The following is a 16,072-nucleotide window of genomic DNA, read 5'->3' as shown; positions in this document are numbered from 1 at the left end:
AAGTTCTCTGTAACAATATTTTACTGCCCACACAATATACCAACTTGGATTTTCTCCCATACAGAACAAACAACAGTGTATGTAGGGTTCATTTAAAACTTAGGACTTCTCATAAATTAAAAGTGATGTGAAGGATCAGGGGAGGAGTCGCTCTACAATGTTCTCTCTGCAGCTCTCTCTCTGAGGGAAGAGCAGGTCCGACCACAACTGTCTCCGGGTGGGGGGGGGGGGGTCTGCTCTCAAGAGGTTTGGTGGTCCATCAGAACAGGGACTAGAACGGTCTCTGGAAGGTGATGGGGGGGGGGCGAACCCACGCTGCTCGGGCTGCGGAGGTTCGAGTCGTAGGAGCTGGGCGTCATTCCCACGATGCCATCGGTCTGGGGCGTCTCCGCACACAGGAAGTCGTCCTCGTCCTCCCTCGAGCACTGACAGACAAACGGTGAGCCACAACCACAGTTTTAAGTGACCATGACAGTCCAGATCCATGTCAGCGAGTACACAAGACTCCCATTTCATATTTCCATGTCTTCTTTTCATACATCAAAAACAAAATGAAGCGAAACTGACGTCCCTATTTTGGACTATTTCCTGACATTTTATAGACAAAATGCACTTCTTGAACATTGTTCAACCCCCTCTGTCATCTCACCTGTTGGCCTGATTTGGCGGGAAGCAGCTCTGTGTCTGCTAGTTCCTCCCAGACCTGGTGGAGTGGCTCAATCAGCTGACCAGACCTGCACACACACACACACAAACAGACCTGTGAGATCCTGCTTGTTTTGTTCGTGCAGTTTTGCTGCTCTGTCCGTCAAGTGTTCTCTGGACTGGACAGTCATTTCAGAACTTTTCACAAGTTAATGACAAAAATCCGGAGTCATGGAACGGTAACCTCCTGAATGTAATGTTAAAGTTAATGCAAACGGATCTGCGGCCACTGAGCTTGACCCTGTGGTGAGACTGTTTTGGCAGCCACTCTTTCACATTAGGTTTAACATTAATCTCACAGATTACAGTTCCAACGCGTTGGTCTTTCTAGAGGTTTGAGAGGTTCGGGTAAAGGCTGAACCGAGCCCGCCAGTGTACCTCTTGAGCAGGTAGGGGTCGAAGGGGAAGAAGCTGTCCAGAGGGTTGGTGTTGGTGGTCACGCTGTCTCCCCCTGCAGAGCTCCGGACCACCGGCAGTACGTGGCAGTTGTTCCTCTCTATGATGGTGTAGCAGAACACCACCTGATACTTCCTGCAACAACAACAATTTTTAATAATTGGCTGTGGGGGTAAAAGGTAACAGGACATGTTTTAAGTTAGCTAGACTATATGCCTATGTGCAATATCTCGACAGATAAAATGATGAAGCCTATATTAATGTGATTGCTAACCTAATTTGGTACAGAAAATGTAGTTATTACTGTCACTGAAAAATAACTGTTACTTTAAATTCTCATGTCGTCATTTACCTCAACTGCAGAGGGTACCGGGCCTTTATTTGAAGCAGGCCTATATTAGAGACAGGCCTTTTATTTCTCACTCGCTCTGTTGGATGACTATATATTTGGTCATATTTTTGTACGAAGCTTCCTTCTTTTCTGATCCGCTCCAGTCTGTCGTTATAAAGGGCCGGGAGAAGAGAAAATTAAAAAAATTTGCATTTCATTTGAATTAACTGGAAACAAAGCAGCATTACTAGTTTCACTAATTAGCACAGATTATGGACCCCAAAAAAAACTGAAAATCCAAACTGGATTGGATTTGACTCCGGAGCAATGATCCAGACATCTCCTGTTTTAAATGAGCTCTGTGACTTTACAACAAGAAACGTGAACCGTCGCTTCAAACAACGAGCTCGGACCCCTTGGCCCGGTTAACCCTTTCAGTAATCCATCCAGTGGTTCCCGACCTTTTTAGCTTGTGACCCATTAAACGATGCCGTGTCTCCTTGAGACCCCTCTTCACAGGTTTGTGCTGGTTGTCACTAACTGAACTGAGTGACTTTTCTTTTCATTGTTTTACTGAATAATTATTCAAAGTTGCATTATGTAGTAATTCACACAGCAAAGATTAGAGGAAAGTCCAAATGGAATATGATTTGGTGTAGCAGATATAATTAATCATGTAGTGACCCCTCAGATTCATCTTGGGAACCCCTTTGTGGGGGTCCCAACCCCCAAGTTGGGGACCGCTGATCTAGCCTATTCGAGCCTATTAAAGTCATTGTTTTAATGGACATTTCCATCATTCTGTGGTAGAAGAAGCTTGAAGAGCAATGGGAAAGTCCCAACTCAAGCAAACATGGAAGGTTTGGTTTTGTGAGGTCTGCGGGCGCAGGTGCCTCTGCAAACAAAAGATGCCGTCTGAGCCGGAGGAAAACCAGAACCCAACAGGGTGAACTGACGCCTGATGAAAACTGCTTGTCCCACCGTGAAAATAGGCCCCATCAGAGTTGGAATCACAGGTACTGGAGAGTCCCGGTGGCCTTGTGTTTAAGATATATGCCATGTTACTGTCTCCTCTCTCTTCCCCTTCATTACCTGTCTGCATCTCTACTGTAACCTATCCAATAAAGAGAATATACTGAGAAGGGACAGGGAATAACATGTCCAATTTAACAAACTACAACAAGAGAAGAGGGTTCGATTTCAAAAATCAGCTTCTACTCCAAACTGATGGCTACAGGCCGACAACAACTGGTGAAAAAAAGTTCTGTATTTGAGGTTTCAGTCCCATTTGTTTGTGTATTTGTTACCACGACACCTAAAAACTTGTCAACGGACTGCAGTGAAATCTGGAGGGATGGGCAACAGAGCAAGGAATGGACGGATTAGGTTTTTGTGCAGATCCAGGATTTTATTACATGTATAATTAGACCTTAATGACATTCATCAACACAGTTTCAGATTTTCTGCAAACCCTGCTTGGGTAGGCATGCTGGTGCAGTGGTTAGCACTGTCGCGCGGAAGGTGCTGGGTGTTCGATCCCTGGCTTCCACATGTCGGAGTGTCCTTGAGCAAGACACTGAACCCTGAAGTTGCGGACCCCTGGATCGGTGTAAACGTGCCGTGGACCGCTCGGCGGCCCGATCCTAAAGTTACAAACCGGTTGACTGAAGCTTTGATGCTGATTCTGCACAGCGCCTCCGCTCTCGTAAAAGGTCAAAGGTCAACGCGAGACTCTTGCGTCTCCTAACGTCAGCGTCATGTTGCTTGCGGAGGTAAAAACAAAACATCCAAGGAAATTCACACACACTGCAGTAAACATTTAGACTGCCACCTCGAGCTTCTAAGAGTCAGCTGCAGCTCTTTCTAAATTGAACGTGAGGCACAGTGTGGACAGTAAGAGGCATGCTGTAGCTGCACAACCAGAAGACAAATACCAGGTGTTTCCGTCTAATGTGCATGGCGAAATTTGCAGACGACACCACAGTGCTGGGACGAATCACTAGCAACGATGAGTCTGTATATAGGAGGGAGGTACAGAATTTGGCAGCCTGGTATACCGACCACAACCTGAGCCTCAACATCAAGAAGACCAAGGAGGTCAGTGTGGACTTCTGCAGGGAAAAGGTTCCGATCCATCCGAGCAAGAACAACCGGGACACATCCCACATGCCATAAGACTTCTTAACAACCAACCCCCCCCCATCAAGTGAAATGAACTGATTTAGCACCAAAGCCACTTTTTGCATTGTTGCACCCATTTAACTGCCTGATGTGCCTCGAAATTACAAATGATTACTTATTAACTTATTACTATTTATTGCTTTATTACTTTTAGATTGTTATTTATTTATTGACTACGGCTCTGGGGATGCTGTGCTGTCTCGTTGTTGTTATGACAATGACAATAAAGAACATTGAACTTTGAACTTCAACTTATTGGCTATTAATAGCATTGATAATGGGGATTGTGAGCTGTGACGTGCAGCAAAGCATAGCAAAGTGCCTGGTCAGCATTCACAGGATGAGAGAGAGATTAAAAAGGTCTGTCAGTGTTGAGAACTTCAACCACTGGAGGTCAGCAGATACATGATTTTCAGTTGACTGTAATTCCATTTTTACAGTGGGTGTGTCGGCCCCCTTCCCAGTGGCTGTGGTGCAGCTCATTTGTAGTGAGTGTTTGTGGATCATGAATATCTTCACTTTGTTTTTAACACGGCCTTCTCTGGTGTCGTGGCTGCATGTTTCATCCAGCCAGGTGTACCAGGACCACGATCCACAGGAACCTGTGAGACGACAAAGCATAAAGAAACTCCGGGGGAACAAATAAAGTTAGTAACATGCATTGGAGGGACATGAATGTGTAAAGATGGAGAGAGAGAGGAGGACAGCTCAGTGCATCATGGGACGTCCCCCAGCAGTCTAGGCCTATAGCAGCATAACTAGGGGGCTGGTCCAGGCAGGCCTGAGCCAGCCCCCAACTATAAGCGTTATCAAAAAGTTTTAAGCCTCCTCTTAAAAGTAGAGAGTGTGTCTGCCCCCCTGGACCCAAACTGGGAGCCGATTCCACAGGAGAGGAGCTTGATACCTGAAGGCTCTGGCTCCTGTTCTGCTTTTTTTTGGAAAGTAACAAATACATGGACTAGTTTGCTAGACTTAGTTGCATCTGGTTGAGACGGGATCTGCCTGATTTTTGCAATGTTACGTATGTATCAATACGTAACATTGCAAATCCTTCGATACTGTGTTTCTGAGGCATTCAGGGCCAAGAACAATAACTTCTGTCTTGTCCGAGTTCAACATCAGATAATTGCAGGTCATCCAGGTTTGCATGCTTGGAGCTTAGCTAACTGATGAGGTTCTTCTGGCTTGATCGACAGATATAACTGGGTCATCATCTCCATAACAATGAAAGTTTATGGAGTGTTTTCTAATAATATCGCCTAAAGGAAGCATATATAAGGTGAATAGAATTGGTCCAAGCACAGAACCTTGTGGAGCTCCATGACTGACTTTGGCGTGCATGGAGGATTCATCGTTAACGTGTACAAACTGAGGTCGATCTGTAGCACTTAAATAGGACCAGCTTAGTAAATGGTAAATGGTCTCACTTATTTAGCACTTTTCAACTTTTATGGTTCACAAAGTGCTTTACAGTCAAGTCACATTCACCCATTCACACACCGATGGCGACCGAGCTGCCATGCAAGGTGCTGGTTCAGTGTCTTGCTCAAGGACACTTCGACATGACGGGGGGAGTCGGAGATCGAACCCCAGTCTCTGTAGTAGGATTGAAAGCAGCACTAAGATCTAACCTAACAAGTACAGAGACAAGTCCCTTGTCTGATGCAGTTAGAAGGTCATTTGTAACTTTCACCAGTGCTGTCTCTGTGCTATGATGAGCTCTGAAACCTGGCTGAAAGTCCTCAAGCAACTTATTGTCATGTAGAAAATCACACAGCTGGTTGGCGACTGCTTTCTCAAGAATCTTGGAGAGAAAGGGAAGGTTAGATATAGGTCTATAGTTGGCTAAAACCTCTGGATCAAGAGTGGGCTTTTTAAGAAGAGGTTTAATTACAGCTACTTTAAAGGACTGTGGTACGTAGCCTGTTAATAAAGACAGATTGATCATGTCTAGTAAACAAGTGCTGACTAAAGGTAAAACCTCTTTAAGCAGCCAAGTTGGGATGGGGTCTAAGAGACAAGTTGATGGCTTAGATGAAGAAATGGTTATTTGGTGAAGGTCGATGGGAGAAAAGCAATCTAAATATACATCAGGTTTTACAGCCGTTTCCTGTTGAGATTCCTGTGTTTGAAGGTAAGATACCACCTGAAGACAGGAGGTGATCAATTCTGTCTCTAATACTTGTTATTAACTTACTTACTTAATTGTATTGTGTTTTCTTCTATTAATGATAAGTAATAGTATACTTTTTTACATTAAAAGAAAGAAACATATGATAAACACAACACATTGTTAAAGATTAAACCAGAGATTTGCAACCTTTGTGGATTGTGACCAGGAACTGGTCAGGGAGAGACCAGAGAGACATTTCCCCTCTAAGCCTCTCACTGTTTGATGCTCACAGAGGTTAAATGATGCAATATTAAAAAAAAAAAAAAAAAAAAAAAAGAGCAAATATTAGAAAAGGTCTAAATATGACTCCAGATTTGTGTATCAGAACTTTTTTCCTTCTTTCCCCTCCCATCAATCGTCTCACGACCCCTCGGATTTATCCTGTGACCCTTTGGAGGGTCGGGAACCACTGGACTAAACTATCTATCTGTACATAAAGTGGCTCAAACTATCTCCGCCTCCATCAACTGCAACAGTAAAATGCTGCTCTAACGCTGATGCTTCAGTATTAACAATCTAATAGTGTCATGCGGAGTACTTTTACTTTTGATACTTTTATTTTGAAGGCAGGACTTTTACTTGCAAGTGTTTTTAGATTGTCGTATTGGTACTTTTACTCAAGTAAGTAAAGGATCTGTGCTCTTCTTCTTCACCACTGGTTTTAACCTCCAGCATATTTCACTTTTTTCTTAAATTAGTACAAATTTTTTTAACCTACTTTTTTTTAATTTTTATTATTATTATGTAAGAATGTTACTAATCCTCCGGCAGGTGGATTAGTGCGATGCTGTGAGTCTGGATGGCGGGTGATGGGTGAGCTCGGTGGGTGTGGCTCTGATGAGAGCAGTTGTCCAGCAGCAGTCAGCCTGCTGTGGTCGGCGTCGGTCCAACGGGAGGCTTCAGGTAAGATGGAGATGACCATATAACATTTTATCGTTTAACACTTGTTTTATGTTGCTGATAAAATGACACTGATTTAGACAATGGTTCACACTATGGATCCGCTGCTTGTCAGACTTCAGAGTTCAGGCCTCTTGCACGTATTCTATTTTGATTTTGCAGATTTTGCAGGAAGGTTAAGTAACGAGAAGAGAAAACTGTATTTTAGAGTTAAAGGAAGAAAAGTATATTTTCAGTGCGTATAATCATAAAATAATAAGTAATAGTGGCATTATTCTATGTTTTTCTTATTGTCAACAAATCCCATGAAAAGACCGAAACCAACGATGAATATATTCTAACTAACAAGTATTGTGTGTGTGTGTGTGTGTGTGTGTGTGTGCCAAAGAGCTCCACTGACCTTTTTCCACAGCAGACATGTTGACACAGGTTCTATTGAATTGTCCCAGTCGTGAGAGTGTGACAGTGAGCTAACATGAGCAATGTCAGGACACCGAAACTGAAGCAGCTAAATGGAATTCAGACATCATTCATGTAATTATTTACCAGATTATGAGCCGCCCCTGAGCTGTTTCTACTGTCACATGTCAAATGCCTGTGGTGACATTTTATTTTTTCTTTTCATTTTGTTCACTATTTTGACTCAATCCCACATACACTGTCCTGCAGCCTCTAATAGAGTTGTTGCAGGGGTGACATGTTTTTGTAGGCAAACCTGGAAGTTAGCATCTCGTCTTCCCTCGACTGAAAGCTGATGGGATTGTTCCACGGGATTTTGGATTATTGCAGAAAATAAGCTCTGTGGCAAAACAAACAGTTTATGATACTCACACATTTTGTTCAGCAAGATAATCTTCACTAATGAACGCCACTTTTATGGTTTTGGAAGCGTAAATGGAATTGCCAGAAGTAAAAAGCTAACGTTACGGCTATAAAGGAACGACACCATGGTCGGGTCAAAACGTGGAAATTAACCACCGACCTTATTTCAGGCATCTAACCAAAACCCCATTCAAAAAAAACCCATCGACTTTCAGACGAGGGGACCGGAAGTGTAGAAATGCGGACTCATTTCTGGGTTTTAGGACTCATTCCTGCAGCACTCTATACTCACTAGGGCTTGCCTAGGTCCAGATCTTTGAATCCACCCACTCCACCGAGTCTGGCCTGAAAGAAACATGCTAATGTTTTACATAAACCTTGACTTGAGGTGGAATGTGTTATGGATATCGCTGGTACGGCCTGTATGCCTCTCTTCTTGTACCATTTCCCTTGTGTGATTGTGTGTGTGTGTGTGTGTGTGTGTGTGTTCTAACACGTGATATATATTTTTTTATGTGAAACTGCTTGTGCTGCTGTCTTGACCAGGACTCCCTGGAAGAAGAGATTTGGCAAAATAAATAAATAATAATAAAAAGAATAATGTCAGAATTTTCCTTTCAGACTTTGTTGTCAGTTGTATCCTGACCTGTGGCGTTATCTGTGATATGGTGCAACGTACTTCAACAGTGTCCCCTAGTGTGTCCGCAGCAGTCACTGTATCAACCATGGATCCTTCCTCCCAACATGGGGTGGGCACTGAGGTCTCCACAACACTCAAACCTCTCCAGGACGGGGAGTCGCCTCGCTGTCGTGGCTGTCTGGCTCTATCCTGCTGGCTCCTCTACTTCAAGCCAATCGTGACCATCAGCGTGGGCACACTGCTGTTTGGATCCGGCACAGCCCTGTCCCTGCTCTACTTCACCCGGGCGGGCAATGTTCCCTACCTGCTGGGGCCGCTGTTCCTCTCTGCGGGTCTGGTGTTCCTGGTTGCCGGCCTGGTCTGGATCCCCATGCTCAAACGGAGCCTGGAGCGCAAGGCGCTCACCGAGGTCAACCACGGCAAGGGGCACCAAGTGGAGCACAAACGTCACTGATGCGGAACCACCCGGGACCCCATGAACCACCTGCTTTGTGACAATCGCACCATGGGACACATCTTTGATTGAAATGACCACACAGGTGTGTTTTTGGAGCTGGACCCAGACCGACGACTAAAAAGTCAGGACACCTCTACCTCTGCCGCTGCTTCAATTTTGAGCATTCTTTATCTTCACTCCATCGTGCAGTCCGACACCACGTTTACGTCAAGCGGTTTCCTGTTGGTGGGCTAATCAGTCCACGCCATTTCCAGCCGGGGCCATAGCCAGCATTTTAGAAATGTCATCAAGTCCCCCCCCCCTCCTCCCCGAGACAAATCTGACCTCCCACCAAAAACGAAAGTCTCAAAATGCTTTTCATTATTTTGATTTTTTTGGTTATTTATTGAGACTATTCTGTCGTCTCCCGACACGAAGGTCTGTGTCCGGTGAAAAGCAAGTTTCCTTGTGGTTGCCACGGGGAGACCAACGTGGCAAGACCCTTTTATTTTGCCTTTCTATGCAATATCATAGCCATGTATGACTGCCCTCCACTTACTTACTTTCTTTCTCCATTTAAACTTGAATAAATAATGTCCCACCCAATTCAAACTACTACTGTTATTTATTTATTTTTATTGATATGAGGGGTTTTTAGTAGATCAGTATGTAAGTTATATTATCCACCACCTCCGACTAAGTTTATTACAACATTTTCACATTCTTAACATCTTGGGACACCAGATTTGAACCTGTTAGGACGTTAAAACTTGCTGGCATGTAATGACATAAAGACCGTGTGTGATGAATTAAACCTTCTTAATACCACCTACAAAGCTCTGATTGGCCACTTGTATCTCCAGTGAGCGCGACGATAGGCCTAACTTTAACCGCTGGGGGAAAAAAACAGTTAAGACGTGGCCAGTGATTCAGAGTTCTGGAGCCAGGCTGAAGGCGAGAATGAGGCTCGAAACCCCCCCTCTACATATGAAAACCATGCAGGTGAATGTGTGTTGTATATATATGTATCTCCTGTGGGCCTTTTCTCTATTTTATTTGATGACTATGTCAAACTCGTTAAAAAAAAAAAAAAAAAGGTTGGAATTTGTGTTTTGCCCATCTGTCTCCTTGTTGCTCTCTCATTATTTATTTATTCTCTGCTCACTGCGGCTGCTGGTGGGCCCGTGTAAGTCTTTCAGAACGGGATTACCGAGGCAGAGAAGTGCTGCTGGACACATCCATCATCTCTGATTGTTCCGGAGCTCCCAAACTCCACCCCTACACACACACACACACACACACACACACACACACACACACACACACAAAACTGACCTGAACTGACCTGACCTAATCTAACCTGCAGCGTGTCCATCTGTCTGTGTGCACTATGCAGATACAACAGAAAGCGTTGTAAAATATACTGAATGCACGTACTAATCTGCTCCACAACGAAAGAGGATTTATATTAGATTGGATTCGATTCAACTTGTTATTACACTGAGTGCCAGCGCAACAAAACGCACATACAGATAGATAGAATATGAAGTGCTCCACCTCAGCCGACTACAACAGCAAAAACTGCACTTGGACACTGAAGCATTAGTGATAATAATTCAATCTATAGAAAAGTATAACATTTTGCGTATGTTACTTAGATCACAGGCAGCTTAGAAAAGGAGACGGCTCAACTCAAGAGTCGCTTCCTGTATCAAGGCGTCACGTGGGTTTGACCACTGCCCCGCCCCCTTTCAGGAGACCAGCGACAGGTCTATTCGCTCCAATGGGAGAAGTGAACGTGAAGGGCAACCGGTCCGTGGCTGAGGCGAGAGGTTTTCTCAGACATCTCAGGCACTGTGGCGGAGTTGGTTCAGGCTCTTGATGATGCAGCGGTAGGAGCTGACGTGGATCCCAAGATATATATATATACGCTTGTGCCTTCTTGACCAGGGGGTCACGCTCGACAGGCCCTCAGAGATGTGGACGGACGGGAAATGAAAGCCCTCAGCTCTGCTAAAGTCTCGTTTGACTATAATGCCAGTCTGGGTGCTGTATAAATACTGTGAGAGGATCAGAACACAGAGAAATGAAACACAGCCCCGTATTCAGACCTTATTTAACACTGAAAGGGAATGAGGTCCTGTTACTTTGGCACGTGTCAATGCACAAGGTTGACGGTCGTTTAAACTACTTCCTGTTTCACGTCGGAACAGACTGTTACAGGCACGCCTCGCACTTTGGCACGCTGCTGCTTCCCTTTTTCCCCTCACCACACCTCACCAACCCCGGCCTCGGAAATGAATCAGCGGCCCCACAGCCTCTGCCACGGCTTGTGTGTGTGTGTGTGTTGTGTTGTCTCTCGGGGCTGGAGGCCGTAAGGAGTCTGGAGACTGGCAGCCTCTGTTTACCCTGCCAGTGTCGTTACACTTGTTAAAACAGATGAATCTCAGTTCATTAATAAGGTGTTTGCGTCCCTTATCTGCTGTGGTCCCACACATTCAACACTCACTTTACACGGGCAGTCAAGTCTGGGTTACCACTGGCACCGACGAATCAAATAGTCCATTCCAAGAACAGCAGGTGGTGCTTACAGCCCCTCCTCCAGCGGGGCACCACGCCCCCTCCCTCTTGCAGTCTGAGGGAGGCGACCTGAGCGGGGGCTGAGCGCCTCACCTGGCTCACCTTCCAGCCGCCCTGAAACCCGATGCCGCGGCACAAAGGCACTGGGAAATAAGCGGCGGGTACTGCCAGAGACCTCCGCGTCTCTTCGGGGGGCCACGGGCTACAACTGCACGTTGACATGGAACCAGTCTACCGGGGCCTGGGTCGCTGCGTGTGCTGTTTCTGGCTCGCAGTCGCCTTTGACATTGCGGGCCTGGCCGTCCTTCTCATCGGGGTGTTCGCGAACGTGTTCTTCTATGACCTGCTCATCTACGCGGGCGCCATCGTCATCTTCCTCAGCCTCATCTGGTGGGTGTTCTGGTACTCCGGGAACATCGAGGTGCCCCCGGCGGAGCTGGAGGACGACGTCGGGCTCCTGAAGAAGGACAAGGGCGGCTTGAGCGGCATCAGCGGCGCGGTGAGGCGCCTCTCCAGCCGCGTGTCCAGCGGCATCAGGAGCTCGCTGCGCAGGAACGGCGGGCCGTCCGGCGCACGCACGGACCGCGCGCCGAGGCCCGCCGGCGGGCCGCAGGTGGCCGTTGCTATGACAACGGTGACCCCGCGGGAGGATACCCCGAGCGCGGTCTCCTCTGTGGCGGGTGAGATGCCGCACACAACAACAGAGACTTCACCTACATAGCGCAGGGCGACAGGTGAGTCGGAATGACACGCGCTTCCTTGTGACCCCCCCCATCCCATCCCATGACGAGACAAATATTTTCTGCTTTCTTTTACATTGCCTGTCTTTTGAACACGTTCTGTAAATCTTACTGTCCCTTAGTGATGACCGAAAGGTTGTTTTAAAGGCCTCTTCACACTGAAAAAAAAATACAAATCCTTTTGTATTTGAATTTACTTTTCATTCATTTGTGTTTTACCCTAAACACTCTCAAATCCTAGAGATAAAAAAACAAACACAAAAACAGAAATACAATAAATATGACAAGCGTACTGTAAAAAACAAACAAAAAAACAACCATGTGTCATGTGTGTGTTTTTTCGTAGAATGTAAAATCCCCCTCAAGCCATTAAACCCCAGAAATAATATAATAAATGGGAATAATCCACATATGTGAATATCCACATGTCAGCAAAGTGAGGTTACTGTGTTGCATTTGTGTGTTCGATGTTAGATCAATATGAAACATAAAACAAAACACGTCTAAGACGTATCCTTGGGGGTTGTGGACACAAAAGGAATCATGTGTCCTGTTTTAAATGTATTCATTTTAAGAGGGTTTAACAGGATTACATTGTATAAATGATCCTTATATTGTACTATAACGTTGTAGAGTAGCAGAGTACAACTTCATTTTCTTTCGGTGTGATGTAGTTTAAATGAGGAACTGAAAGGACTACCTGTGGCAGTGAAACTTCTTATCACTGGATGAATCATTAACCGCGCTCCGCCGCTCGCTAAAAGACAAGCCCTTAGTTTAAACAATAGCCGGCCCACCTGAAACTTCCTCGAAACCCTCAGCAGCCACAGATTAAAGTAAAGGCCCGTGATGAGGATGCATGGAAAGGAAACTTTGTGATCACCTCAAAACCCTCTTCCGTTCTGCGTTCATGGTTTTAATAATGATGTTTCATCCACTTTCTACCCCACAGAGGCTCGACCGGAGCCGGCCCTTGCGGTGTCTTCAGCTGACTCCAGTTGATGCTCAACTTTTCTACTGTTTATGTGTGTGTGTGTGTTTTTTAATGAGAATTATTAATAATTGACGATGATAAGTGTTAGCAGTTGTTCAGTCTTTGTTAAATACTTTATTAAAATGTATATTTTCCTAATAAATGTTTTTAATCAGTATGGCGGCATGGATTGAGTCTGTTTTTAGATCAGCAGACATACTGTAGTTACAATTACGGACTTTCAGCAATTCACAGTGATGACCGAGCCCAGTCTGACAGGAAATCCATAGTTCAGAATATGAAACATGAATGGTATCTTTTTTTATCCTACTGTTTGTAGGAGGAGTCATAGAACTCAACCAGGGCAGTTTTTTGTAAATAAAAGAAACCAAAGCCCTAAAATCTGAACCAAAAGTAAACTGAAACTACAAAGGAGTGATGGCACTTTTTATGTGTCACACTGTAACCAATAGGGGGGTCGAATTGAAAGTACGAATCGAACAGACATGCAAAATGTGCTGCATAATTACGATCTCGTGGCTGCAAAACACATTTGCTTTCTTGTACCATGCATGCCGTGCATATTGCCTGCAAAACAAACTGAATTTAGAGCCACGCATTCCTCTGATGGATTTTTCCATTCAATTCCAGTCATATTTTAGATATTTTGAGTGATATTTGTGACTGTTTCAATTCGTGCATTTGTGTGTGCACATGGTGACTGCACCACTGCATTGTGATCCATTGAACAGTGAACATTATGTTATTTCAGTATCCAACAATATCTTACATCAGTGGGGTTGAATGACAAGGTATAGATTCACTGGCGGACAAGTTCCGCTTGAAAGAGATTTTGATTCATTTTTGCAATGCGCATACACATGATTTGTCTTGCGCCTCTCTAACGGGATGATTTCTGTCCACGCGGCGTCTTGCGGGGTTCCTCAAGGGTCCATCCTCGGTCCTATACTGTTTTCTAATTATACGCTGCCATTGGGTCGCATCATCAGCCAGAACAACGTTTCCTACCTTTTTTTCTATGCCGACAATATGCAATTTTACCTTTATTTGAATCCTGACAATCTGAACAGAGTATTGATTCCTCGTGACCGTGTTGTCATCCAGAGGTGGACGGACCAAAACGTCCTACAGTTGAATGTCAACAGAAACATTTTGTACAACGTTTTGTAACTTCCTGGTTAGAATACTGTAATACACCTTTCTCTAGCGAAGTCTAGAGACTAGCCAGTAAACGTAGAGGAGCATTTAGCAGCTGAAGAGTAAGATGTTTCCCTGACAGACTGAGCGGGGGGGGGGCAATCATCTGTGCTGACGTCAGGAAAAAACTTGGAAACTAAGTATTTACAGCAGTCCGAAGCCTGAGCTTTGGGCTCACAGGGATTACTTTTACATATATTATTTGAAGTTTTGCAACGTTTGGCATTGTAACATTACATATATGACAGAAAATAAGGGAAAGCATAATAGGTCCCCTTTAACTCATCCCACAAATGACTCTTGGTTGGGCAAATTTGGGGGGGGGGGTGGGGGTTTATTCACCTTGTCCACCTAATGTCATTTTTTCCCCCAAACTTATAAGTTGCTAAGAAGATTGTCTACCATCTGTTGAGTTTACATGTTTCAACATTCTTCTGTAACAAACGTATGAGCTGCCGAATGACTGAAATGTCCGGGTTGAGGGAGGTGGCCGTCCGGGACTGGATCAGGTCTAGGTTTATTACAACATGAATTACATCATGTGTTACTGAAAGGCAAACCATTTACTGCCATACTCAACCAGCTTAGGTATTCCATATTTTCATTAAACTGAATTATTGATGTCAATTCGTTGAATAAAGTCAATCATTCATGCACTGGAGGTGCACTGTGAGACAACCGCACAAAGCTGCCTGTGTGCCTGAAGCACAATGGAAACCGAAAGCCTACACCACTTTCCAAAACCCTGTAGAATTATTTTCTTTTTGCGGCCTAGAAATGAAAATCAATTTATTCAGACGTTCTTAAATGTTACGTGTCGCGAAATAACAACAGGTTATAAGCAGACACGCTCTTCGGGCAGTTCATAAAGCAGGTGCAGCTTCTGCTGTGATCAAGGGCGTAGGTTTTGTATCAACAATGAGGAGGCGGGGGGCACATATTAAGCGAGTGGTCTGAGGAAATTTTGAGCAAACAAACACTTCATTTGCTGCGTTCTGGTGGATTTTTTTGCTTTACATCTCTATGTAGAACTGGCATTGTGGTGCTGTATGCTCTCTTTCTTCCGTGTGTCTTGGATCAGGCTACCAGCTCATGTGGATTCAAGGTTTACGCTGTGACCCATTACCTTACCAAAGACTTATCATTTCTGTTAAGATACTATGTCACCGGTTACTTTGGACTCACTGATGCTTTCAGGGCACTCGTGCTTGTTGCAGCAGGGAGAACACAATGTAACTGTATAATGCGATCAATAAATGTGAGCGGATGACTTTTGGTATTGTTGTGAAATATAGAGGTGTAGGCGGCAGCAGGCTTCCTTGTTCCCACCCGTGTTGATAACACGTCTCAGTGTTCAACCTTTGGAACCAGTTGGCTTTTATTATTCTGCTGTTTCCTCTGACTGTAGCCATGCTTTGCTTCAATACGCTCTGCCTGCATTATGGATTCTGCAAAGAAGTCCATTCAACCACTTTATGCTGAAGGGGGATTAACAAATCTACTTTTAAATCCCTGGCTTAAGTTAACACATGAATAGAGTAGTGCATTAAATGTAACAAAAGGGTGTGCCACTTCTTTTTACTTTAATGACATCATCATGCTGTGTGGGGAAAAAACAAAACAAATAACTGAGCTAGAGAACGAGATGAGTTTTCCTGGTGAGTGGTGGGAGTTTTACGGGATGAAGCATACTGAATTTCATAGGGACTTTAATTATTTGTCGCTTACACTTACTATACTATACTTCATCAACAAGGGGAGGAGCGAGGAGCTGAAGGCAGCATGGACTGGGCCAACGAACTGAATCTGTTTTTTTTTTTTTAAACAGATTTGACCCTTGAGGAACTCCACATGATGACTTTTGTTCGCTCAAATTCACAATTACCAGCGGTCCCTAAAGTGGTCCCTATCTTGTCAATGTGATTGGAACCAATTAAGCACAGTGCGGCGTGCATTATTGTTATTTATATTAATAAC

The 16,072-nt window shown here is 44.5% G+C and overlaps 2 protein-coding genes across 2 annotated transcripts; one reads left to right on the top strand and one right to left on the bottom strand.

Moving 5' to 3' along the window:
- Nucleotides 1-239: 239 nt before the first annotated feature.
- Nucleotides 240-3,191, bottom strand: LOC139299867 (RNA polymerase I-specific transcription initiation factor RRN3-like). Its single transcript, XM_070922805.1, has 4 exons — nucleotides 3,181-3,191; nucleotides 1,084-1,236; nucleotides 650-734; nucleotides 240-425 (listed from the first exon to the last, which is right to left on the bottom strand). The coding sequence occupies exons 1-4, from the start codon at nucleotides 3,189-3,191 to the stop codon at nucleotides 240-242; spliced, it is 435 nt and encodes a 144-aa protein (XP_070778906.1).
- An 8,144-nt stretch (nucleotides 3,192-11,335) lies between these two features.
- LOC139300799 (transmembrane protein 238) lies at nucleotides 11,336-12,989 on the top strand. The gene is made up of 2 exons (XM_070923987.1): nucleotides 11,336-11,898; nucleotides 12,857-12,989. The coding sequence occupies exon 1, from the start codon at nucleotides 11,385-11,387 to the stop codon at nucleotides 11,883-11,885; it is 501 nt and encodes a 166-aa protein (XP_070780088.1). The 5' UTR covers nucleotides 11,336-11,384; the 3' UTR covers nucleotides 11,886-11,898; nucleotides 12,857-12,989.
- The last annotated feature ends 3,083 nt before the right edge of the window (nucleotides 12,990-16,072 follow it).

Source organism: Enoplosus armatus, chromosome 17 (assembly GCF_043641665.1).
Source record: "Enoplosus armatus isolate fEnoArm2 chromosome 17, fEnoArm2.hap1, whole genome shotgun sequence".
NCBI classification, from domain to species: domain Eukaryota; kingdom Metazoa; phylum Chordata; class Actinopteri; order Centrarchiformes; family Enoplosidae; genus Enoplosus; species Enoplosus armatus.
The sequence above is the reverse complement of the archived record's forward strand: the minus strand, read 5'-3'. Positions and strand labels throughout refer to the sequence as shown.

Excerpts from the sequence above, each read along its gene's own strand:
- LOC139299867 (XM_070922805.1), bottom strand. Across the intron at positions 735-1,083 it reads GACCCCTACCTGCTCAAGAG|GTCTGGTCAGCTGATTGAGC; the intron begins GTACACTGGCGG and ends GTGTGTGTGCAG. Across the intron at positions 426-649 it reads CCGCCAAATCAGGCCAACAG|TGCTCGAGGGAGGACGAGGA; the intron begins GTGAGATGACAG and ends TTTGTCTGTCAG.
- LOC139300799 (XM_070923987.1), top strand. The coding sequence starts at position 11,385 with ATGGAACCAGTCTACCGGGGCCTGGGTCGCTGCGTGTGCTGTTTCTGG.